At 42.8% G+C, this 26,706-nt stretch overlaps 1 protein-coding gene across 3 annotated transcripts in view; it reads left to right on the top strand.

The window, feature by feature from the left end:
* LOC115152824 (endothelial PAS domain-containing protein 1) overlaps window positions 1-26,706 on the top strand; it is a 112,524-nt gene that overhangs the window by 59,306 nt on the left and 26,512 nt on the right. For all 3 annotated transcript variants that reach the window (XM_029697674.1, XM_029697673.1, XM_029697672.1), the window contains one exon: window positions 2,758-2,864. In XM_029697674.1, coding sequence (XP_029553534.1) covers window positions 2,758-2,864 — 107 coding nt within the window. The remainder of the gene's footprint in view (window positions 1-2,757; window positions 2,865-26,706) is intronic.

Raw genomic sequence — 26,706 nt, 5'->3', positions numbered from 1 at the left:
TTGAAAAACGAGTTTTCATGACTCCAACCTAAGTGTATGTAGACTTCTGACTGCAACTGTACATATTCATTCATAAAGTACCTTCTCATACAGACATATATGATCAGACTCAGACACACATTTATATTGTAAATCGTAAGCAGCAGCAGGCTGGTAAAACCCCAAATCAAGTGCTGTCACTGAACGACAAATTACACAAACATACACACACAAGCATGCAAACAAGCCGGGATAATGATCTGCTGACTGAACCAGTTTGGTTTGGCAGGACCAGAGAGAAAAAAATATCAAGAATGACTTGCATCGCACGACATCATCAAAGAGCACCAGAGGTTACTCAAAACATGTTCTCTGGGCACTTCACACAAAGAGAGCGTTATGCACTCATCACCACTGCAACCAAAGCAGCATGTCACCATGACAACTGTGACAATAGTGACAAGTCCAAGTCCTACCATCATGTCCCTGTGATGATCGATGTCCCCGTTAGGTGTGTCTGCTGTCCCCTCTGGGCCAACTGCGTCACAAACACGGCAGCCATCTTAGAGCCAATGTCTCACCGGTAGAGAAAAACATTCCATCCTCCTAGCTGCTAGTGCTAAAAACCACACCGGTCGGGTTCGGCTGTAATCTGATCAAGCGCTCATGCAAAGACAAAAGATTCCTTCTGAGAACAGCGTGTACCTTCCTGTGAAACAGAGGCCCCTTTTTACTTTTCTCAAATGTTGTATTTATTTAATCCTTGCGCAAATCAACTCCAATTACGCAAATGAGGCGACAGCCCATGATGCCTTGCGTACGTCATTATGCTCATTAGTGGTCATGGTTGATGTTCCCAACTGGCACAGCACAGGTTGCTCTTGGACCGCCCATGAGGAGAGGAGAAATGCTGGAAAGAAGAGAAGGAACTCAGAAATGTTTATGTAATGTTGGTTTAAACTTCAATTTAACTTTCCGTCTTGCTCGGGTCTCAACAGATTTTGAACCGTTGCACCTGCAAGGATAAGAAAAAAGTTTAATGATTGAAGCTACTTTGATTGAGGCTACTTGGCCCATAAGCTTGCAATTATAATTATTACTGCTTTTTCAATATGGAAACTATGTGTTAATCTAGGGTCTACATCGTTGTTTTAACTTTTTAAGAAATGTCTATGATTTTATATTAAGTACCTATGATTGAGGTCCACCAGCTGTTTTTCTTACTCAAGGTTGAGTTACCTAACTATATTTCAGCAGTGGTGCTTTAGTTGAGATTAACTAACAGCCCAGGTTTGCAGAGCCTTGATTTGTAAAAACAAAAAAATCCCTATTCATCTGTTTGAAGATTATGCAGGCATCATTGGGAGAGTTTAGAGCTCTCTACTGTACTTAACACCCAAATCCACATCACTCAGAGGTAAAAATACATTGAAACCCACATCACTCAGAGGTAAAAACACATCACTCAGAGATAAAAACACATTGAAACCCAAATCACTCAATCACATAAACAACACAACCGGTGTGTGGGTGTAAAGCAGTGAGGAAGAACTTATTTGTGCTCCAGTCTGGCTGGCTGGCAGGTTGACTGGCTGGCTGGCTGGCAGGTTGACTGGCTGGCTGGCTGGCAGGTTGACTGGCTGGCTGGCTGGCAGGTTGACTGGCTGGCTGGCTGGCAGGTTTTCTGGCAGGCAGGTTTGCTGACTGGCTGGCAGGCAGGATGGCTGGCTGGCTGGTACGTTGGCTGGTTGGCTGGCTGGCTGGCTGGTTGGTTGGCTGGCTAGAAGGTTGGCTGGCTGGCTGGCTGGCTGGCAGATTGGCTGGCTGGCAGGTAGACATCAATTCAACATTTATTACACATTGGTTCAATGGAATTCCATTGAAAAGACGTGGAAGCAACTTTGATGCAATCAGTGTGTGCCCAGTGGGTTTTGCTCTAGGAGTCCCATGCCTGTTGACTATTACCTACCTATCTGATCCTTACTATTGTTGTGGTAGAGAGACTGTGGTAGAGGGAGAGGAGAGACTGGTAGAGGAGAGAGGGAGAGGAAAGACTGTTGTAGAGGAAAGACTGTTGTAGAGGAGAGACTGTGGTATAGGAGAGACTGGGGTAGAGGAGAGAGGGAGAGGAGAGGCTGTGGTAGAGGAGAGACTGTGGCAGAAGAGAGAGAGGAGAGACTGTGGTAGAGGAGAGAGGAGAGGCTGTGGTAGAGGAGAGACTGTGGTAGAGGAGAGAGGGAGAGGAGAGGCTGTGGTAGAGGAGAGACTGGCAGAAGAGAGAGAGGAGAGACTGTGGTAGAGGAGAGAGGAGAGATTGGTAGAGGAGAGACTGGTAGAGGAGAGACTGGTAGAGGAGAGACTGGTAGAGGAGAGACTGGTAGAGGAGAGACTGGTAGAGGAGAGACTGGTAGAGGAGAGACTGGTAGAGGAGAGAGGCTGTGGTAGAGGAGAGAGGCTGTGGTAGAGGAGAGGGGTAGAGGAGAGAGGCTGTGGTAGAGAGGCTGTGGTAGAGGAGAGTGGCTGTGGTAGAGGAGAGTGGCTGTGGTAGAGGAGAGAGGCTGTGGTAGAGGAGAGAGGCTGTGGTAGAGGTGTGTGTGTGTGTGTGTGTGTGTGTGTGTGTGTGTGTGTGTGTGTGTGTGTGTGTGTGTGTGTGTGTGTGTGTGTGTGTGTGTGTGTGTGTGTGTGTGTGTGTGTGTGTGTGTGTGTGTGTGTGTGTGTGTGTGTGTGAAAAGGGGTGTTGGCTGAGTTAACGGTTGGCTGTATTTCTGTGTATTGCAGAGTCACTGAGCTGATGGGCTACAGTCCTGAAGACCTGCTGGGCTGCTCTGTCTATGAGTTGTACCACGCCCTCGATTCTGACAGTGTCACCAAGAGCCACCAGAACCGTGAGTGTCTACACTAAGACTGACTACACTGCATCCCCGGTGCTGACAAAGGGACTTCTTCCTCTTGCCTTAAGGCCTATCAACAGATTGAATGATTGTGAAGTGTTTGGGAATGTCTTAACCATCTGTTGAGGAACTTATATCTCATCTTCTGCTTTACAGTAACCATGTTGGTGTGTGAAAGAACAAGACAATGCTTTACAGTAACCGTGCTGGTGTGTGAAAGAACAAGACAATGCTTTACAGTAACCGTGCTGGTGTGTGAGAGAACAAGACAATGCTTTACAGTAACCGTGCTGGTGTGTGAGAGAACAAGACAATGCTTTACAGTAACCATGCTGGTGTGTGAGAGAACAAGACAATGCTTTACAGTAACCATGCTGGTGTGTGAGAGAACAAGACAATGCTTTACAGTAACCATGCTGGTGTGTGAGAGAACAGGACAATGATTTACAGTAACCATGCTGGTGTGTGAGAGTACAAGACAATGCTTTACAGTAACCATGCTGGTGTGTGAGAGAACAAGACAATGCTTTACAGTAACCATGCTGGTGTGTGAGAGAACAAGACAATGCTTTACAGTAACCGTGCTGGTGTGTGAGAGAACAGGACAATGCTTTACAGTAACCGTGCTGGTGTGTGAGAGAACAGGACAATGCTTTACAGTAACCGTGCTGGTGTGTGAGAGAACAGGACAATGCTTTACAGTAACCGTGCTGGTGTGTGAGAGTACAAGACAATGCAGTCTGTACACCAGTACTTCCCTTTCTCTGCAAACTATTAAAACTGTGAACCCACTTCCTAGTAGATTGTTCGGTTAAATGAAACACAGAAGAAGCAGACTGAAAATGTAGATGGGTTTTTATGTTTGTGTTACTGTAGCAGGCCCTAGTCAAACACCTGTAGTTTATGTTTGTGCTACTGTAGCAGGCCCTATTCAAACACCTGTAGTTTATGTTTGTGCTACTGTAGCAGGCCCTATTCAAAAACCTGTAGTTTGTGTTACTGTAGCAGGCCCTAGTCAAACACCTGTAGTTTATGTTTGTGCTACTGTAGCAGGCCCTATTCAAACACCTGTAGTTTATGTTTGTGCTACTGTAGCAGGCCCTATTCAAACACCTGTAGTTTATGTTTGTGTTACTGTAGCAGGCCCTATTCAAACACCTGTAGTTTATATTTGTGCTACTGTAGCAGGCCCTATTCAAACACCTGTAGTTTATGTTTGTGCTACTGTAGCAGGCCCTATTCAAACACCTGTAGTTTATGTTTGTGCTACTGTAGCAGGCCCTATTCAAACACCTGTTGTTTATGCTACTGTAGCAGGCCCTAGTCAAACACCTGTAGTTTATGTTTATGCTACTGTAGCAGGCCCTAGTCAAACACCTGTAGTTTGTGTTACTGTAGCAGGCCCTAGTCAAACACCTGTAGTTTATGTTTGTGCTACTGTAGCAGGCCCTATTCAAACACCTGTAGTTTATGTTTGTGCTACTGTAGCAGGCCCTATTCAAACACCTGTTGTTTATGCTACTGTAGCAGGCCCTAGTCAAACACCTGTAGTTTATGTTTATGCTACTGTAGCAGGCCCTAGTCAAACACCTGTAGTTTGTGTTACTGTAGCAGGCCCTAGTCAAACACCTGTAGTTTATGTTTGTGCTACTGTAGCAGGCCCTATTCAAACACCTGTAGTTTATGTTTGTGCTACTGTAGCAGGCCCTATTAAAACACCTGTAGTTTATGTTTGTGCTACTGTAGCAGGCCCTATTCAAACACCTGTAGTTTATGTTTGTGTTACTGTAGCAGGCCCTATTCAAACACCTGTAGTTTATGTTTATGCTACTGTAGCAGGCCCTATTCAAACACCTGTAGTTTGTTTGTGCTAATGAAGCAGGCCCTAGTCAAACACCTGTAGTTTATGTTTGTGCTACTGTAGCAGGCCCTAGTCAAACACCTGTAGTTTGTGTTACTGTAGCAGGCCCTAGTCAAACACCTGTAGTTTGTTTGTGCTACTGTAGCAGGCCCTATTCAAACACCTGTAGTTTATGTTTATGCTACTGTAGCAGGCCCTATTCAAACACCTGTAGTTTATGTTTGTGTTACTGTAGCAGGCCCTATTCAAACACCTGTAGTTTATGCTACTGTAGCAGGCCCTATTCAAACACCTGTAGTTTATGTTTATGCTACTGTAGCAGGCCCTATTCAAACACCTGTAGTTTATGTTAGTGTTACTGTAGCAGGCCCTATTCAAACACCTGTAGTTTATGTTTGTGTTACTGTAGCAGGCCCTATTCAAACAACTGTAGTTTATGCTACTGTAGCAGGCCCTATTCAAACACCTGTAGTTTATGTTTGTGCTACTGTAGCAGGCCCTATTCAAACAGCTGTAGTTTATGTTTATGCTACTGTAGCAGGCCCTATTCAAACACCTGTAGTTTATGTTTGTGCTACTGTAGCAGGCCCTATTCAAACACCTGCAGTTTGTTTGTGCTAATGAAGCAGGCTCTAGTCAAACACCTGTAGTTTATGTTTGTGCTACTGTAGCAGGCTCTAGTCAAACACCTGTAGTTTGTGTTACTGTAGCAGGCCCTAGTCAAACACCTGTAGTTTGTTTATGCTACTGTAGCAGGCCCTAATCAAACACCTGTAGTTTATGTTTGTGTTACTGTAGCAGGCCCTATTCAAACACCTGTAGTTTATGCTACTGTAGCAGGCCCTAGTCAAACACCTGTAGTTTATGTTTATGCTACTGTAGCAGGCCCTAGTCAAACACCTGTAGTTTGTGTTACTGTAGCAGGCCCTAGTCAAAAAACTGTAGTTTATGTTTGTGCTACTGTAGCAGGCCCTATTCAAACACCTGTAGTTTATGTTTGTGCTACTGTAGCAGGCCCTATTCAAACACCTGTAGTTTGTGTTACTGTAGCAGGCCCTAGTCAAACACCTGTAGTTTATGTTTGTGCTACTGTAGCAGGCCCTATTCAAACACCTGTAGTTTATGTTTATGTTACTGTAGCAGGCCCTAGTCAAACACCTGTAGTTTATGTTTGTGTTACTGTAGCAGGCCCTATTCAAACACCTATAGTTTATGTTTGTGTTACTGTAGCAGGCCCTATTCAAACACCTGTAGTTTGTGTTACTGTAGCAGGCCCTAGTCAAACACCTGTAGTTTATGTTTATGCTACTGTAGCAGGCCCTATTCAAAGACCTGTAGTTTATGTTTGTGTTACTGTAGCAGGCACTACTCAAACACCTGTAGTTTATGTTTATGCTACTGTAGCAGGCCCTATTCAAACACCTGTAGTTTATGTTTGTGCTACTGTAGCAGGCCCTATTCAAACACCTGTAGTTTATGTTTGTGCTACTGTAGCAGGCCCTATTCAAACACCTGTAGTTTATGTTTGTGTTACTGTAGCAGGCCCTATTCAAACAACTGTAGTTTATGCTACTGTAGCAGGCCCTAGTCAAACACCTGTAGTTTATGTTTGTGCTACTGTAGCAGGCCCTATTCAAACACCTGTAGTTTATTTTTATGCTACTGTAGCAGGCCCTATTCAAAGACCTGTAGTTTATGTTTGTGTTACTGTAGCAGGCCCTACTCAAACACCTGTAGTTTATGTTTATGCTACTGTAGCAGGCCCTATTCAAACACCTGTAGTTTGTTTATGCTACTGTAGCAGGCCCTAATCAAACACCTGTAGTTTTTGTTTTTGTTACTGTAGCAGGCCCTATTCAAACACCTGTAGTTTATGCTACTGTAGCAGGCCCTAGTCAAACACCTGTAGTTTATGTTTATGCTACTGTAGCAGGCCCTAGTCAAACACCTGTAGTTTATGTTTGTGCTACTGTAGCAGGCCCTATTCAAACACCTGTAGTGTATGTTTGTGCTACTGTAGCAGGCCCTATTCAAACACCTGTAGCTTGCTGTGCTAATGAAGCAGGCCCTAGTCAAACACCTGTAGTTTATGTTTATGCTACTGTAGCAGGCCCTAGTCAAACACCTGTAGTTTGTGTTACTGTAGCAGGCCCTAGTCAAACACCTGTAGTTTATGTTTGTGCTACTGTAGCAGGCCCTATTCAAACACCTGTAGTTTATTTTTATGCTACTGTAGCAGGCCCTATTCAAAGACCTGTAGTTTATGTTTGTGTTACTGTAGCAGGCCCTACTCAAACACCTGTAGTTTATGTTTATGCTACTGTAGCAGGCCCTATTCAAACACCTGTAGTTTATGTTTGTGCTACTGTAGCAGGCCCTATTCAAACACCTGTAGTTTATGTTTGTGCTACTGTAGCAGGCCCTATTCAAACACCTGTAGTTTATGTTTGTGTTACTGTAGCAGGCCCTATTCAAACACCTGTAGTTTATGCTACTGTAGCAGGCCCTATTCAAACACCTGTAGTTTATGTTTATGCTACTGTAGCAGGCCCTATTCAAACACCTGTAGTTTATGTTTTTGCTACTGTAGCAGGCCCTATTCAAACACCTGTAGTTTGTTTGTGCTAATGAAGCAGGCCCTAGTCAAACACCTGTAGTTTGTTTGTGTTACTGTAGCAGGCCCTATTCAAACACCTGTAGTTTATGTTTGTGTTACTGTAGCAGGCCCTATTCAAACACCTGTAGTTTATGTTTGTGTTACTGTAGCAGGCCCTATTCAAACAGTAGCAGGCCCTATTCAAACACCTGCAGTTTGTTTGTGTTACTGTAGCAGGCCCTATTCAAACACCTGTAGTTTATGTTTGTGTTACTGTAGCAGGCCCTATTCAAACACCTGTAGTTTATGCTACTGTAGCAGGCCCTAGTCAAACACCTGTAGTTTGTTTATGCTACTGTAGCAGGCCCTAGTCAAACACCTGTAGTTTATGTTTGTGCTACTGTAGCAGGCCCTATTCAAACACCTGTAGTTTGTGTTACTGTAGCAGGCCCTATTCAAACACCCGTAGTTTATGTTTATGCTACTGTAGCAGGCCCTAGTCAAACACCTGTAGTTTATGTTTGTGTTACTGTAGCAGGCCCTATTCAAACACCTGTAGTTTATGTTTGTGTTTCTGTAGCAGGCCCTATTCAAACACCTGCAGTTGATGCTACTGTAGCAAGCCCTAGTCAAACACCTGTAGTTTATGTTTATGCTACTGTAGCAGGCCCTAGTCAAACACCTGTAGTTTATGTTTGTGCTCCTGTAGCAGGCCCTATTCAAACACCTGTAGTTTGTGTTACTGTAGCAGGCCCTATTCAAACACCCGTAGTTTATGTTTATGCTACTGTAGCAGGCCCTAGTCAAACACCTGTAGTTTGTTTATGCTAATGTAGCAGGCCCTAGTCAAACACCTGTAGTTTATGTTTGTGCTACTGTAGCAGGCCCTATTCAAACACCTGTAGTTTGTGTTACTGTAGCAGGCCCTAGTCAAACACCTGTAGTTTATGTTTGTGCTACTGTAGCAGGCCCTGTTCAAACACCTGTAGTTTATGTTTGTGCTACTGTAGCAGGCCCTATTAAAACACCTGTAGTTTATGTTTGTGCTACTGTAGCAGGCCCTATTCAAACACCTGTAGTTTATGTTTGTGTTACTGTAGCAGGCCCTATTCAAACACCTGTAGTTTATGTTTATGCTACTGTAGCAGGTGCTATTCAAACACCTGTAGTTTGTTTGTGCTAATGAAGCAGGCCCTAGTCAAACACCTGTTGTTTATGTTTGTGCTACTGTAGCTGGCCCTAGTCAAACACCTGTAGTTTGTGTTACTGTAGCAGGCCCTATTCAAACACCTGTAGTTTATGTTTATGCTACTGTAGCAGGCCCTATTCAAACACCTGTAGTTTATGTTTGTGCTACTGTAGCAGGCCCTATTCAAACACCTGTAGTTTATGTTTGTGTTACTGTAGCAGGCCCTATTCAAACACTTGTAGTTTATGCTACTGTAGCAGGCCCTATTCAAACACCTGTAGTTTATGTTTATGCTACTGTAGCAGGCCCTATTCAAACACCTGTAGTTTATGTTAGTTTTACTGTAGCAGGCCCTATTCAAACACCTGTAGTTTATGTTTGTGTTACTGTAGCAGGCCCTATTCAAACAACTGTAGTTTATGCTACTGTAGCAGGCCCTATTCAAACACCTGTAGTTTATGTTTGTGCTACTGTAGCAGGCCCTATTCAAACAACTGTAGTTTATGCTACTGTAGCAGGCCCTAGTCAAACACCTGTAGTTTATGTTTGTGCTACTGTAGCAGGCCCTATTCAAACACCTGTAGTTTATTTTTATGCTACTGTAGCAGGCCCTATTCAAAGACCTGTAGTTTATGTTTGTGTTACTGTAGCAGGCCCTACTCAAACACCTGTAGTTTATGTTTATGCTACTGTAGCAGGCCCTATTCAAACACCTGTAGTTTGTTTATGCTACTGTAGCAGGCCCTAATCAAACACCTGTAGTTTTTGTTTTTGTTACTGTAGCAGGCCCTATTCAAACACCTGTAGTTTATGCTACTGTAGCAGGCCCTAGTCAAACACCTGTAGTTTATGTTTATGCTACTGTAGCAGGCCCTAGTCAAACACCTGTAGTTTATGTTTGTGCTACTGTAGCAGGCCCTATTCAAACACCTGTAGTGTATGTTTGTGCTACTGTAGCAGGCCCTATTCAAACACCTGTAGCTTGCTGTGCTAATGAAGCAGGCCCTAGTCAAACACCTGTAGTTTATGTTTATGCTACTGTAGCAGGCCCTAGTCAAACACCTGTAGTTTGTGTTACTGTAGCAGGCCCTAGTCAAACACCTGTAGTTTATGTTTGTGCTACTGTAGCAGGCCCTATTCAAACACCTGTAGTTTATTTTTATGCTACTGTAGCAGGCCCTATTCAAAGACCTGTAGTTTATGTTTGTGTTACTGTAGCAGGCCCTACTCAAACACCTGTAGTTTATGTTTATGCTACTGTAGCAGGCCCTATTCAAACACCTGTAGTTTATGTTTGTGCTACTGTAGCAGGCCCTATTCAAACACCTGTAGTTTATGTTTGTGCTACTGTAGCAGGCCCTATTCAAACACCTGTAGTTTATGTTTGTGTTACTGTAGCAGGCCCTATTCAAACACCTGTAGTTTATGCTACTGTAGCAGGCCCTATTCAAACACCTGTAGTTTATGTTTATGCTACTGTAGCAGGCCCTATTCAAACACCTGTAGTTTATGTTTTTGCTACTGTAGCAGGCCCTATTCAAACACCTGTAGTTTGTTTGTGCTAATGAAGCAGGCCCTAGTCAAACACCTGTAGTTTGTTTGTGTTACTGTAGCAGGCCCTATTCAAACACCTGTAGTTTATGTTTGTGTTACTGTAGCAGGCCCTATTCAAACACCTGTAGTTTATGTTTGTGTTACTGTAGCAGGCCCTATTCAAACAGTAGCAGGCCCTATTCAAACACCTGCAGTTTGTTTGTGTTACTGTAGCAGGCCCTATTCAAACACCTGTAGTTTATGTTTGTGTTACTGTAGCAGGCCCTATTCAAACACCTGTAGTTTATGCTACTGTAGCAGGCCCTAGTCAAACACCTGTAGTTTGTTTATGCTACTGTAGCAGGCCCTAGTCAAACACCTGTAGTTTATGTTTGTGCTACTGTAGCAGGCCCTATTCAAACACCTGTAGTTTGTGTTACTGTAGCAGGCCCTATTCAAACACCCGTAGTTTATGTTTATGCTACTGTAGCAGGCCCTAGTCAAACACCTGTAGTTTATGTTTGTGTTACTGTAGCAGGCCCTATTCAAACACCTGTAGTTTATGTTTGTGTTTCTGTAGCAGGCCCTATTCAAACACCTGCAGTTGATGCTACTGTAGCAAGCCCTAGTCAAACACCTGTAGTTTATGTTTATGCTACTGTAGCAGGCCCTAGTCAAACACCTGTAGTTTATGTTTGTGCTCCTGTAGCAGGCCCTATTCAAACACCTGTAGTTTGTGTTACTGTAGCAGGCCCTATTCAAACACCCGTAGTTTATGTTTATGCTACTGTAGCAGGCCCTAGTCAAACACCTGTAGTTTGTTTATGCTAATGTAGCAGGCCCTAGTCAAACACCTGTAGTTTATGTTTGTGCTACTGTAGCAGGCCCTATTCAAACACCTGTAGTTTGTGTTACTGTAGCAGGCCCTAGTCAAACACCTGTAGTTTATGTTTGTGCTACTGTAGCAGGCCCTGTTCAAACACCTGTAGTTTATGTTTGTGCTACTGTAGCAGGCCCTATTAAAACACCTGTAGTTTATGTTTGTGCTACTGTAGCAGGCCCTATTCAAACACCTGTAGTTTATGTTTGTGTTACTGTAGCAGGCCCTATTCAAACACCTGTAGTTTATGTTTATGCTACTGTAGCAGGTGCTATTCAAACACCTGTAGTTTGTTTGTGCTAATGAAGCAGGCCCTAGTCAAACACCTGTTGTTTATGTTTGTGCTACTGTAGCTGGCCCTAGTCAAACACCTGTAGTTTGTGTTACTGTAGCAGGCCCTATTCAAACACCTGTAGTTTATGTTTATGCTACTGTAGCAGGCCCTATTCAAACACCTGTAGTTTATGTTTGTGCTACTGTAGCAGGCCCTATTCAAACACCTGTAGTTTATGTTTGTGTTACTGTAGCAGGCCCTATTCAAACACTTGTAGTTTATGCTACTGTAGCAGGCCCTATTCAAACACCTGTAGTTTATGTTTATGCTACTGTAGCAGGCCCTATTCAAACACCTGTAGTTTATGTTAGTTTTACTGTAGCAGGCCCTATTCAAACACCTGTAGTTTATGTTTGTGTTACTGTAGCAGGCCCTATTCAAACAACTGTAGTTTATGCTACTGTAGCAGGCCCTATTCAAACACCTGTAGTTTATGTTTGTGCTACTGTAGCAGGCCCTATTCAAACAGCTGTAGTTTATGTTTATGCTACTGTAGCAGGCCCTATTCAAACAGCTGTAGTTTATGTTTGTGCTACTGTAGCAGGCCCTATTCAAACACCTGTAGTTTATGTTTGTGTTACTGTAGCAGGCCCTATTCAAACACCTGTAGTTTATATTTGTGCTACTGTAGCAGGCCCTATTCAAACACCTGTAGTTTATGTTTGTGCTACTGTAGCAGGCCCTATTCAAACACCTGTAGTTTATGTTTGTGCTACTGTAGCAGGCCCTATTCAAACACCTGTAGTTTATGCTACTGTAGCATGCCCTAGTCAAACACCTGTAGTTTATGTTTATGCTACTGTAGCAGGCCCTAGTCAAACACCTGTAGTTTGTGTTACTGTAGCAGGCCCTAGTCAAACACCTGTAGTTTATGTTTGTGCTACTGTAGCAGGCCCTATTCAAACACCTGTAGTTTATGTTTGTGCTACTGTAGCAGGCCCTATTAAAACACCTGTAGTTTATGTTTGTGCTGCTGTAGCAGGCCCTATTCAAACACCTGTAGTTTATGTTTGTGTTACTGTAGCAGGCCCTATTCAAACACCTGTAGTTTATGTTTATGCTACTGTAGCAGGCCCTATTCAAACACCTGTAGTTTGTTTGTGCTAATGAAGCAGGCCCTAGTCAAACACCTGTAGTTTATGTTTGTGCTACTGTAGCAGGCCCTAGTCAAACACCTGTAGTTTGTTTGTGCTACTGTAGCAGGCCCTATTCAAACACCTGTAGTTTATGTTTATGCTACTGTAGCAGGCCCTATTCAAACACCTGTAGTTTATGTTTGTGCTACTGTAGCAGGCCCTATTCAAACACCTGTAGTTTATGTTTGTGTTACTGTAGCAGGCCCTATTCAAACACCTGTAGTTTATGCTACTGTAGCAGGCCCTATTCAAACACCTGTAGTTTATGTTTATGCTACTGTAGCAGGCCCTATTCAAACACCTGTAGTTTATGTTAGTGTTACTGTAGCAGGCCCTATTCAAACACCTGTAGTTTATGTTTGTGTTACTGTAGCAGGCCCTATTCAAACAACTGTAGTTTATGCTACTGTAGCAGGCCCTATTCAAACACCTGTAGTTTATGTTTGTGCTACTGTAGCAGGCCCTATTCAAACAGCTGTAGTTTATGTTTATGCTACTGTAGCAGGCCCTATTCAAACACCTGTAGTTTATGTTTGTGCTACTGTAGCAGGCCCTATTCAAACACCTGCAGTTTGTTTGTGCTAATGAAGCAGGCTCTAGTCAAACACCTGTAGTTTATGTTTGTGCTACTGTAGCAGGCTCTAGTCAAACACCTGTAGTTTCTGTTACTGTAGCAGGCCCTAGTCAAACACCTGTAGTTTATGTTTGTGTTACTGTAGCAGGCCCTATTCAAACACCTGTAGTTTATGCTACTGTAGCAGGCCCTAGTCAAACACCTGTAGTTTATGTTTGTGCTACTGTAGCAGGCCCTATTCAAACACCTGTAGTTTATGTTTATGTTACTGTAGCAGGCCCTAGTCAAACACCTGTAGTTTATGTTTGTGCTGCTGTAGCAGGCCCTATTCAAACACCTGTAGTTTATGTTTGTGCTACTGTAGCAGGCCCTATTCAAACACCTGTAGCTTGTTTGTGCTAATGAAGCAGGCCCTAGTCAAACACCTGTAGTTTATGTTTGTGCTACTAAAGCAGGCCCTAGTCAAACACCTGTAGTTTGTGTTACTGTAGCAGGCCCTAGTCAAAAAACTGTAGTTTATGTTTGTGCTACTGTAGCAGGCCCTATTCAAACACCTGTAGTTTATGTTTATGCTACTGTAGCAGGCCCTATTCAAAGACCTGTAGTTTATGTTTGTGTTACTGTAGCAGGCCCTACTCAAACACTTGTAGTTTATGTTTATGCTACTGTAGCAGGCCCTATTCAAACACCTGTAGTTTATGTTTGTGCTACTGTAGCAGGCCCTATTCAAACACCTGTAGTTTATGTTTGTGCTACTGTAGCAGGCCCTATTCAAACACCTGTAGTTTATGTTTGTGTTACTGTAGCAGGCCCTATTCAAACACCTGTAGTTTATGCTACTGTAGCAGGCCCTATTCAAACACCTGTAGTTTATGTTTATGCTACTGTAGCAGGCCCTAGTCAAACACCTGTAGTTTGTGTTACTGTAGCAGGCCCTAGTCAAACACCTGTAGTTTATGTTTGTGCTACTGTAGCAGGCCCTAATCAAACACCTGTAGTTTATGTTTATGCTACTGTAGCAGGCCCTATTCAAACACCTGTAGTTTATGTTTGTGTTACTGTAGCAGGCCCTATTCAAACACCTGTAGTTTATGTTTGTGTTACTGTAGCAGGCCCTATTCAAACACCTGTAGTTTATGCTACTGTAGCAGGCCCTATTCAAACACTTGTAGTTTATGTTTATGCTACTGTAGCAGGCCCTATTCAAACACCTGTAGTTTGTGTTTTTGCTACTGTAGCAGGCCCTATTCAAACACCTGTAGTTTGTTTGTGCTAATGAAGCAGGCCCTAGTCAAACACCTGTAGTTTATGTTTGTGCTACTGTAGCAGGCTCTAGTCAAACACCTGTAGTTTGTGTTACTGTAGCAGGCCCTAGTCAAACACCTGTAGTTTATGTTTGTGCTACTGTAGCAGGCCCTATTCAAACACCTGTAGTTTGTTTATGCTACTGTAGCAGGCCCTAGTCAAACACCTGTAGTTTATATTTGTGTTACTGTAGCAGGCCCTATTCAAACACCTGTAGTTTGTTTGTGCTAATGAAGCAGGCCCTAGTCAAACACCTGTAGTTTGTGTTACTGTAGCAGGCCCTAGTCAACAAACTGTAGTTTATGTTTGTGCTACTGTAGCAGGCCCTATTCAAACAGTAGCAGGCCCTATTCAAACACCTGTAGTTTGTTTGTGTTACTGTAGCAGGCCCTATTCAAACACCTGTAGTTTATGTTTGTGTTACTGTAGCAGGCCCTATTCAAACACCTGTAGTTTATGCTACTGTAGCAGGCCCTAGTCAAACACCTGTAGTTTGTTTATGCTACTGTAGCAGGCCCTAGTCAAACACCTGTAGTTTATGTTTGTGCTACTCTAGCAGGCCCTATTCAAACACCTGTAGTTTGTGTTACTGTAGCAGGCCCTATTCAAACACCCGTAGTTTATGTTTATGCTACTGTAGCAGGCCCTAGTCAAACACCTGTAGTTTATGTTTGTGTTACTGTAGCAGGCCCTATTCAAACACCTGTAGTTTATGTTTGTGTTACTGTAGCAGGCCCTATTCAAACACCTGCAGTTGATGCTACTGTAGCAAGCCCTAGTCAAACACCTGTAGTTTATGTTTATGCTACTGTAGCAGGCCCAAGTCAAACACCTGTAGTTTATGTTTGTGCTACTGTAGCAGGCCCTATTCAAACACCTGTAGTTTGTGTTACTGTAGCAGGCCCTATTCAAACACCCGTAGTTTATGTTTATGCTACTGTAGCAGGCCCTAGTCAAACACCTGTAGTTTGTTTATGCTACTGTAGCAGGCCCTAATCAAACACCTGTAGTTTATGTTTGTGTTACTGTAGCAGGCCCTAGTCAAACACCTGTAGTTTATGTTTGTGCTACTGTAGCAGGCCCTATTCAAACACCTGTAGTTTATTTTTGTGCTACTGTAGCAGGCCCTATTAAAACACCTGTAGTTTATGTTTGTGCTACTGTAGCAGGCCCTATTCAAACACCTGTAGTTTATGTTTGTGTTACTGTAGCAGGCCCTATTCAAACACCTGTAGTTTATGTTTATGCTACTGTAGCAGGCCCTATTCAAACACCTGTAGTTTGTTTGTGCTAATGAAGCAGGCCCTAGTCAAACACCTGTAGTTTATGTTTGTGCTACTGTAGCAGGCCCTAGTCAAACACCTGTAGTTTGTGTTACTGTAGCAGGCCCTAGTCAAACACCTGTAGTTTGTTTGTGCTACTGTAGCAGGCCCTATTCAAACACCTGTAGTTTATGTTTATGCTACTGTAGCAGGCCCTATTCAAACACCTGTAGTTTATGTTTGTGCTACTGTAGCAGGCCCTATTCAAACACCTGTAGTTTATGTTTGTGTTACTGTAGCAGGCCCTATTCAAACAACTGTAGTTTATGCTACTGTAGCAGGCCCTATTCAAACACCTGTAGTTTATGTTTGTGCTACTGTAGCAGGCCCTATTCAAACACCTGTAGTTTATGTTTGTGCTACTGTAGCAGGCCCTATTCAAACACCTGTAGCTTGTTTGTGCTAATGAAGCAGGCCCTAGTCAAACACCTGTAGTTTATGTTTGTGCTACTAAAGCAGGCCCTAGTCAAACACCTGTAGTTTGTGTTACTGTAGCAGGCCCTAGTCAAAAAACTGTAGTTTATGTTTGTGCTACTGTAGCAGGCCCTATTCAAACACCTGTAGTTTATGTTTGTGCAACTGTAGCAGGCCCTATTCAAACACCTGTAGTTTGTGTTACTGTAGCAGGCCCTAGTCAAACACCTGTAGTTTATGTTTGTGCTACTGTAGCAGGCCCTATTCAAACACCTGTAGTTTATGTTTATGTTACTGTAGCAGGCCCTAGTCAAACACCTGTAGTTTATGTTTGTGTTACTGTAGCAGGCCCTATTCAAACACCTATAGTTTATGTTTGTGTTACTGTAGCAGGCCCTATTCAAACACCTGTAGTTGATGCTACTGTAGCAAGCCCTAGTCAAACACCTGTAAATTATGTTTATGCTAATGTAGCAGGCCCTAGTCAAACACCTGTAGTTAATGTTACTGAAGCAGGCCCTAGTCAAACACCTGTAGTTTATGTTTGTGCTACTGTAGCAGGCCCTATTCAAACACCTGTAGTTTATGTTTATGCTACTGTAGCAGGCCCTATTCAAAGACCTGTAGTTTATGTTTGTGTTACTGTAGCAGGCCCTACTCAAACACCTGTAGTTTATGTTTATGCTACTGTAGCAGGCCCTATTCAAACACCTGTAGTTTATGTTTGTGCTACTGTAGCAGGCCCTATTCAAACACCTGTAGTTTATGTTTGTGCTACTGTAGCAGGCCCTATTCAAACACCTGTAGTTTATGTTTGTGTTACTGTAGCAGGCCCTATTCAAACACCTGTAGTTTATGCAACTGTAGCAGGCCCTATTCAAACACCTGTAGTTTATGTTTATGCTACTGTAGCAGGCCCTAGTCAAACACCTGTAGTTTGTGTTACTGTAGCAGGCCCTAGTCAAACACCTGTAGTTTATGTTTGTGCTACTGTAGCAGGCCCTAATCAAACACCTGTAGTTTATGTTTATGCTACTGTAGCAGGCCCTATTCAAACACCTGTAGTTTATGTTTGTGATACTGTAGCAGGCCCTATTCAAACACCTGTAGTTTATGTTTGTGTTACTGTAGCAGGCCCTATTCAAACACCTGTAGTTTATGCTACTGTAGCAGGCCCTATTCAAACACCTGTAGTTTATGTTTATGCTACTGTAGCAGGCCCTATTCAAACACCTGTAGTTTATGTTTGTGCTACTGTAGCAGGCCCTATTCAAACACCTGTAGTTTGTTTGTGCTAATGAAGCAGGCCCTAGTCAAACACCTGTAGTTTATGTTTGTGCTACTGTAGCAGGCCCTAGTCAAACACCTGTAGTTTGTGTTACTGTAGCAGGCCCTAGTCAAACACCTGTAGTTTATGTTTGTGCTACTGTAGCAGGCCCTATTAAAACACCTGTAGTTTGTTTATGCTACTGTAGCAGGCCCTAGTCAAACACCTGTAGTTTATATTTGTGTTACTGTAGCAGGCCCTATTCAAACACCTGTAGTTTGTTTGTGCTAATGAAGCAGGCCCTAGTCAAACACCTGTAGTTTATGTTTGTGCTACTGTAGCAGGCCCTAGTCAAACACCTGTAGTTTGTGTTACTGTAGCAGGCCCTAGTCAACAAACTGTAGTTTATGTTTGTGCTACTGTAGCAGGCCCTATTCAAACAGTAGCAGGCCCTATTCATACACCTGTAGTTTGTTTGTGTTACTGTAGCAGGCCCTATTCAAACACCTGTAGTTTATGTTTGTGTTACTGTAGCAGGCCCTATTCAAACACCTGTAGTTTATGCTACTGTAGCAGGCCCTAGTCAAACACCTGTAGTTTGTTTATGCTACTGTAGCAGGCCCTAGTCAAACACCTGTAGTTTATGTTTGTGCTACTGTAGCAGGCCCTATTCAAACACCTGTAGTTTATGTTTATGCTACTGTAGCAGGCCCTATTCAAAGACCTGTAGTTTATGTTTGTGTTACTGTAGCAGGCCCTACTCAAACACCTGTAGTTTATGTTTATGCTACTGTAGCAGGCCCTATTCAAACACCTGTAGTTTATGTTTGTGCTACTGTAGCAGGCCCTATTCAAACACCTGTAGTTTATGTTTGTGCTACTGTAGCAGGCCCTATTCAAACACCTGTAGTTTATGTTTGTGTTACTGTAGCAGGCCCTATTCAAACACCTGTAGTTTATGCAACTGTAGCAGGCCCTATTCAAACACCTGTAGTTTATGTTTATGCTACTGTAGCAGGCCCTAGTCAAACACCTGTAGTTTGTGTTACTGTAGCAGGCCCTAGTCAAACACCTGTAGTTTATGTTTGTGCTACTGTAGCAGGCCCTAATCAAACACCTGTAGTTTATGTTTATGCTACTGTAGCAGGCCCTATTCAAACACCTGTAGTTTATGTTTGTGATACTGTAGCAGGCCCTATTCAAACACCTGTAGTTTATGTTTGTGTTACTGTAGCAGGCCCTATTCAAACACCTGTAGTTTATGCTACTGTAGCAGGCCCTATTCAAACACTTGTAGTTTATGTTTATGCTACTGTAGCAGGCCCTATTCAAACACCTGTAGTTTATGTTTTTGCTACTGTAGCAGGCCCTATTCAAACACCTGTAGTTTGTTTGTGCTAATGAAGCAGGCCCTAGTCAAACACCTGTAGTTTATGTTTGTGCTACTGTAGCAGGCTCTAGTCAAACACCTGTAGTTTGTGTTACTGTAGCAGGCCCTAGTCAAACACCTGTAGTTTATGTTTGTGCTACTGTAGCAGGCCCTATTAAAACACCTGTAGTTTGTTTATGCTACTGTAGCAGGCCCTAGTCAAACACCTGTAGTTTATATTTGTGTTACTGTAGCAGGCCCTATTCAAACACCTGTAGTTTGTTTGTGCTAATGAAGCAGGCCCTAGTCAAACACCTGTAGTTTATGTTTGTGCTACTGTAGCAGGCCCTAGTCAAACACCTGTAGTTTGTGTTACTGTAGCAGGCCCTAGTCAACAAACTGTAGTTTATGTTTGTGCTACTGTAGCAGGCCCTATTCAAACAGTAGCAGGCCCTATTCATACACCTGTAGTTTGTTTGTGTTACTGTAGCAGGCCCTATTCAAACACCTGTAGTTTATGTTTGTGTTACTGTAGCAGGCCCTATTCAAACACCTGTAGTTTATGCTACTGTAGCAGGCCCTAGTCAAACACCTGTAGTTTGTTTATGCTACTGTAGCAGGCCCTAGTCAAACACCTGTAGTTTATGTTTGTGCTACTGTAGCAGGCCCTATTCAAACACCTGCAGTTGATGCTACTGTAGCAAGCCCTAGTCAAACACCTGTAGTTTATGTTTATGCTACTGTAGCAGGCCCTATTCAAACACCTGTAGTTTATGTTTATGCAGCAGGCCCTATTCAAAGACCTGTAGTTTATGTTTATGCTACTGTAGCAGGCCCTATTCAAACACCTGTAGTTTGTGTTACTGTAGCAGGCCCTAGTCAAACACCTGTAGTTTATGTTTGTGCTACTGTAGCAGGCCCTATTCAAACACCTGTAGTTTATGTTTGTGCTACTGTAGCAGGCCCTATTCAAACACCTGTAGTTTATGTTTGTGTTACTGTAGCAGGCCCTATTCAAACACCTGTAGTTTGTGTTACTGTAGCAGGCCCTAGTCAAACACCTGTAGTTTATGTTTGTGCTACTGTAGCAGGCCCTATTCAAACACCTGTAGTTTATGTTTGTGCTACTGTAGCAGGCCCTATTCAAACACCTGTAGTTTATGTTTGTGTTACTGTAGCAGGCCCTATTCAAACACCTGTAGTTTATATTTGTGCTACTGTAGCAGGCCCTATTCAAACACCTGTAGTTTATGTTTGTGCTACTGTAGCAGGCCCTATTCAAACACCTGTAGTTTATGTTTGTGCTACTGTAGCAGGCCCTATTCAAACACCTGTAGTTTATGTTTGTGCTACTGTAGCAGGCCCTATTCAAACACCTGTAGTTTATGTTTGTGTTACTGTAGCAGGCCCTATTCAAACACCTGTAGTTTATATTTGTGCTACTGTAGCAGGCCCTATTCAAACACCTGTAGTTTAAGTTTGTGCTACTGTAGCAGGCCCTAGTCAAACACCTGTAGTTTATGTTTGTGCTACTGTAGCAGGCCCTAGTCAAACACCTGTAGTTTGTGTTACTGTAGCAGGCCCTAGTCAAACACCTGTAGTTTATGTTTATGCTACTGTAGCAGGCCCTAGTCAAACACCTGTAGTTTGTGCTACTGTAGCAGGCCCTAGTCAACAAACTGTAGTTTATGTTTGTGCTACTGTAGCAGGCCCTATTCAAACAGTAGCAGGCCCTTTTCAAACACCTGTAGTTTGTTTGTGTTACTGTAGCAGGCCCTATTCAAACACCTGTAGTTTATGTTTGTGTTACTGTAGCAGGCCCTATTCAAACACCTGTAGTTTATGCTACTGTAGCAGGCCCTAGTCAAACACCTGTAGTTTGTTTATGCTACTGTAGTAGGCCCTAGTCAAACACCTGTAGTTTATGTTTGTGCTACTGTAGCAGGCCCTATTCAAACACCTGTAGTTTGTGTTACTGTAGCAGGCCCTAGTCAAACACCTGTAGTTTGTGTTACTGTAGCAGGCCCTAGTCAAAAAACTGTAGTTTATGTTTGTGCTACTGTAGCAGGCCCTATTCAAACACCTGTAGTTTATGTTTGTGCAACTGTAGCAGGCCCTATTCAAACACCTGTAGTTTGTGTTACTGTAGCAGGCCCTAGTCAAACACCTGTAGTTTATGTTTGTGCTACTGTAGCAGGCCCTATTCAAACACCTGTAGTTTATGTTTATGTTACTGTAGCAGGCCCTAGTCAAACACCTGTAGTTTATGTTTGTGTTACTGTAGCAGGCCCTATTCAAACACCTATAGTTTATGTTTGTGTTACTGTAGCAGGCCCTATTCAAACACCTGTAGTTGATGCTACTGTAGCAAGCCCTAGTCAAACACCTGTAGTTTATGTTTATGCTACTGTAGCAGGCCCTAGTCAAACACCTGTAGTTAGTGTTACTGAAGCAGGCCCTAGTCAAACACCTGTAGTTTATGTTTGTGCTACTGTAGCAGGCCCTATTCAAACACCTGTAGTTTATGTTTATGCTACTGTAGCAGGCCCTATTCAAAGACCTGTAGTTTATGTTTGTGTTACTGTAGCAGGCCCTACTCAAACACCTGTAGTTTATGTTTATGCTGCTGTAGCAGGCCCTATTCAAACACCTGTAGTTTATGTTTGTGCTACTGTAGCAGGCCCTATTCAAACACCTGTAGTTTATGTTTGTGCTACTGTAGCAGGCCCTATTCAAACACCTGTAGTTTATGTTTGTGTTACTGTAGCAGGCCCTATTCAAACACCTGTAGTTTATGCAACTGTAGCAGGCCCTATTCAAACACCTGTAGTTTATGTTTATGCTACTGTAGCAGGCCCTAGTCAAACACCTGTAGTTTGTGTTACTGTAGCAGGCCCTAGTCAAACACCTGTAGTTTATGTTTGTGCTACTGTAGCAGGCCCTAATCAAACACCTGTAGTTTATGTTTATGCTACTGTAGCAGGCCCTATTCAAACACCTGTAGTTTATGTTTGTGTTACTGTAGCAGGCCCTATTCAAACACCTGTAGTTTATGCAACTGTAGCAGGCCCTATTCAAACACCTGTAGTTTATGTTTATGCTACTGTAGCAGGCCCTAGTCAAACACCTGTAGTTTGTGTTACTGTAGCAGGCCCTAGTCAAACACCTGTAGTTTATGTTTGTGCTACTGTAGCAGGCCCTAATCAAACACCTGTAGTTTATGTTTATGCTACTGTAGCAGGCCCTATTCAAACACCTGTAGTTTATGTTTGTGATACTGTAGCAGGCCCTATTCAAACACCTGTAGTTTATGTTTGTGTTACTGTAGCAGGCCCTATTCAAACACCTGTAGTTTATGCTACTGTAGCAGGCCCTATTCAAACACTTGTAGTTTATGTTTATGCTACTGTAGCAGGCCCTATTCAAACACCTGTAGTTTATGTTTTTGCTACTGTAGCAGGCCCTATTCAAACACCTGTAGTTTGTTTGTGCTAATGAAGCAGGCCCTAGTCAAACACCTGTAGTTTATGTTTGTGCTACTGTAGCAGGCTCTAGTCAAACACCTGTAGTTTGTGTTACTGTAGCAGGCCCTAGTCAAACACCTGTAGTTTATGTTTGTGCTACTGTAGCAGGCCCTATTAAAACACCTGTAGTTTGTTTATGCTACTGTAGCAGGCCCTAGTCAAACACCTGTAGTTTATATTTGTGTTACTGTAGCAGGCCCTATTCAAACACCTGTAGTTTGTTTGTGCTAATGAAGCAGGCCCTAGTCAAACACCTGTAGTTTATGTTTGTGCTACTGTAGCAGGCCCTAGTCAAACACCTGTAGTTTGTGTTACTGTAGCAGGCCCTAGTCAACAAACTGTAGTTTATGTTTGTGCTACTGTAGCAGGCCCTATTCAAACAGTAGCAGGCCCTATTCATACACCTGTAGTTTGTTTGTGTTACTGTAGCAGGCCCTATTCAAACACCTGTAGTTTATGTTTGTGTTACTGTAGCAGGCCCTATTCAAACACCTGTAGTTTATGCTACTGTAGCAGGCCCTAGTCAAACACCTGTAGTTTGTTTATGCTACTGTAGCAGGCCCTAGTCAAACACCTGTAGTTTATGTTTGTGCTACTGTAGCAGGCCCTATTCAAACACCTGTAGTTTATGTTTATGCTACTGTAGCAGGCCCTATTCAAAGACCTGTAGTTTATGTTTGTGTTACTGTAGCAGGCCCTACTCAAACACCTGTAGTTTATGTTTATGCTACTGTAGCAGGCCCTATTCAAACACCTGTAGTTTATGTTTGTGCTACTGTAGCAGGCCCTATTCAAACACCTGTAGTTTATGTTTGTGCTACTGTAGCAGGCCCTATTCAAACACCTGTAGTTTATGTTTGTGTTACTGTAGCAGGCCCTATTCAAACACCTGTAGTTTATGCAACTGTAGCAGGCCCTATTCAAACACCTGTAGTTTATGTTTATGCTACTGTAGCAGGCCCTAGTCAAACACCTGTAGTTTGTGTTACTGTAGCAGGCCCTAGTCAAACACCTGTAGTTTATGTTTGTGCTACTGTAGCAGGCCCTAATCAAACACCTGTAGTTTATGTTTATGCTACTGTAGCAGGCCCTATTCAAACACCTGTAGTTTATGTTTGTGATACTGTAGCAGGCCCTATTCAAACACCTGTAGTTTATGTTTGTGTTACTGTAGCAGGCCCTATTCAAACACCTGTAGTTTATGCTACTGTAGCAGGCCCTATTCAAACACCTGTAGTTTATGTTTATGCTACTGTAGCAGGCCCTATTCAAACACCTGTAGTTTATGTTTTTGCTACTGTAGCAGGCCCTATTCAAACACCTGTAGTTTGTTTGTGCTAATGAAGCAGGCCCTAGTCAAACACCTGTAGTTTATGTTTGTGCTACTGTAGCAGGCTCTAGTCAAACACCTGTAGTTTGTGTTACTGTAGCAGGCCCTAGTCAAACACCTGTAGTTTATGTTTGTGCTACTGTAGCAGGCCCTATTAAAACACCTGTAGTTTGTTTATGCTACTGTAGCAGGCCCTAGTCAAACACCTGTAGTTTATATTTGTGTTACTGTAGCAGGCCCTATTCAAACACCTGTAGTTTGTTTGTGCTAATGAAGCAGGCCCTAGTCAAACACCTGTAGTTTATGTTTGTGCTACTGTAGCAGGCCCTAGTCAAACACCTGTAGTTTGTGTTACTGTAGCAGGCCCTAGTCAACAAACTGTAGTTTATGTTTGTGCTACTGTAGCAGGCCCTATTCAAACAGTAGCAGGCCCTATTCATACACCTGTAGTTTGTTTGTGTTACTGTAGCAGGCCCTATTCAAACACCTGTAGTTTATGTTTGTGTTACTGTAGCAGGCCCTATTCAAACACCTGTAGTTTATGCTACTGTAGCAGGCCCTAGTCAAACACCTGTAGTTTGTTTATGCTACTGTAGCAGGCCCTAGTCAAACACCTGTAGTTTATGTTTGTGCTACTGTAGCAGGCCCTATTCAAACACCTGCAGTTGATGCTACTGTAGCAAGCCCTAGTCAAACACCTGTAGTTTATGTTTATGCTACTGTAGCAGGCCCTATTCAAACACCTGTAGTTTATGTTTATGCAGCAGGCCCTATTCAAAGACCTGTAGTTTATGTTTATGCTACTGTAGCAGGCCCTATTCAAACACCTGTAGTTTGTGTTACTGTAGCAGGCCCTAGTCAAACACCTGTAGTTTATGTTTGTGCTACTGTAGCAGGCCCTATTCAAACACCTGTAGTTTATGTTTGTGCTACTGTAGCAGGCCCTATTCAAACACCTGTAGTTTATGTTTGTGTTACTGTAGCAGGCCCTATTCAAACACCTGTAGTTTGTGTTACTGTAGCAGGCCCTAGTCAAACACCTGTAGTTTATGTTTGTGCTACTGTAGCAGGCCCTATTCAAACACCTGTAGTTTATGTTTGTGCTACTGTAGCAGGCCCTATTCAAACACCTGTAGTTTATGTTTGTGTTACTGTAGCAGGCCCTATTCAAACACCTGTAGTTTATATTTGTGCTACTGTAGCAGGCCCTATTCAAACACCTGTAGTTTATGTTTGTGCTACTGTAGCAGGCCCTATTCAAACACCTGTAGTTTATGTTTGTGCTACTGTAGCAGGCCCTATTCAAACACCTGTAGTTTATGTTTGTGCTACTGTAGCAGGCCCTATTCAAACACCTGTAGTTTATGTTTGTGTTACTGTAGCAGGCCCTATTCAAACACCTGTAGTTTATATTTGTGCTACTGTAGCAGGCCCTATTCAAACACCTGTAGTTTAAGTTTGTGCTACTGTAGCAGGCCCTAGTCAAACACCTGTAGTTTATGTTTGTGCTACTGTAGCAGGCCCTAGTCAAACACCTGTAGTTTGTGTTACTGTAGCAGGCCCTAGTCAAACACCTGTAGTTTATGTTTATGCTACTGTAGCAGGCCCTAGTCAAACACCTGTAGTTTGTGCTACTGTAGCAGGCCCTAGTCAACAAACTGTAGTTTATGTTTGTGCTACTGTAGCAGGCCCTATTCAAACAGTAGCAGGCCCTTTTCAAACACCTGTAGTTTGTTTGTGTTACTGTAGCAGGCCCTATTCAAACACCTGTAGTTTATGTTTGTGTTACTGTAGCAGGCCCTATTCAAACACCTGTAGTTTATGCTACTGTAGCAGGCCCTAGTCAAACACCTGTAGTTTGTTTATGCTACTGTAGTAGGCCCTAGTCAAACACCTGTAGTTTATGTTTGTGCTACTGTAGCAGGCCCTATTCAAACACCTGTAGTTTGTGTTACTGTAGCAGGCCCTAGTCAAACACCTGTAGTTTGTGTTACTGTAGCAGGCCCTAGTCAAAAAACTGTAGTTTATGTTTGTGCTACTGTAGCAGGCCCTATTCAAACACCTGTAGTTTATGTTTGTGCAACTGTAGCAGGCCCTATTCAAACACCTGTAGTTTGTGTTACTGTAGCAGGCCCTAGTCAAACACCTGTAGTTTATGTTTGTGCTACTGTAGCAGGCCCTATTCAAACACCTGTAGTTTATGTTTATGTTACTGTAGCAGGCCCTAGTCAAACACCTGTAGTTTATGTTTGTGTTACTGTAGCAGGCCCTATTCAAACACCTATAGTTTATGTTTGTGTTACTGTAGCAGGCCCTATTCAAACACCTGTAGTTGATGCTACTGTAGCAAGCCCTAGTCAAACACCTGTAGTTTATGTTTATGCTACTGTAGCAGGCCCTAGTCAAACACCTGTAGTTAGTGTTACTGAAGCAGGCCCTAGTCAAACACCTGTAGTTTATGTTTGTGCTACTGTAGCAGGCCCTATTCAAACACCTGTAGTTTATGTTTATGCTACTGTAGCAGGCCCTATTCAAAGACCTGTAGTTTATGTTTGTGTTACTGTAGCAGGCCCTACTCAAACACCTGTAGTTTATGTTTATGCTGCTGTAGCAGGCCCTATTCAAACACCTGTAGTTTATGTTTGTGCTACTGTAGCAGGCCCTATTCAAACACCTGTAGTTTATGTTTGTGCTACTGTAGCAGGCCCTATTCAAACACCTGTAGTTTATGTTTGTGTTACTGTAGCAGGCCCTATTCAAACACCTGTAGTTTATGCAACTGTAGCAGGCCCTATTCAAACACCTGTAGTTTATGTTTATGCTACTGTAGCAGGCCCTAGTCAAACACCTGTAGTTTGTGTTACTGTAGCAGGCCCTAGTCAAACACCTGTAGTTTATGTTTGTGCTACTGTAGCAGGCCCTAATCAAACACCTGTAGTTTATGTTTATGCTACTGTAGCAGGCCCTATTCAAACACCTGTAGTTTATGTTTGTGATACTGTAGCAGGCCCTATTCAAACACCTGTAGTTTATGTTTGTGTTACTGTAGCAGGCCCTATTCAAACACCTGTAGTTTATGCTACTGTAGCAGGCCCTATTCAAACACTTGTAGTTTATGTTTATGCTACTGTAGCAGGCCCTATTCAAACACCTGTAGTTTATGTTTTTGCTACTGTAGCAGGCCCTATTCAAACACCTGTAG

This window comes from Salmo trutta, chromosome 18, assembly GCF_901001165.1.
Source record: "Salmo trutta chromosome 18, fSalTru1.1, whole genome shotgun sequence".
In the NCBI taxonomy this organism is placed as follows: Eukaryota; Metazoa; Chordata; class Actinopteri; order Salmoniformes; family Salmonidae; genus Salmo; species Salmo trutta.
Note: the sequence above shows the minus strand (reverse complement) of the source record. Positions and strands in the feature narration are given on the sequence as shown.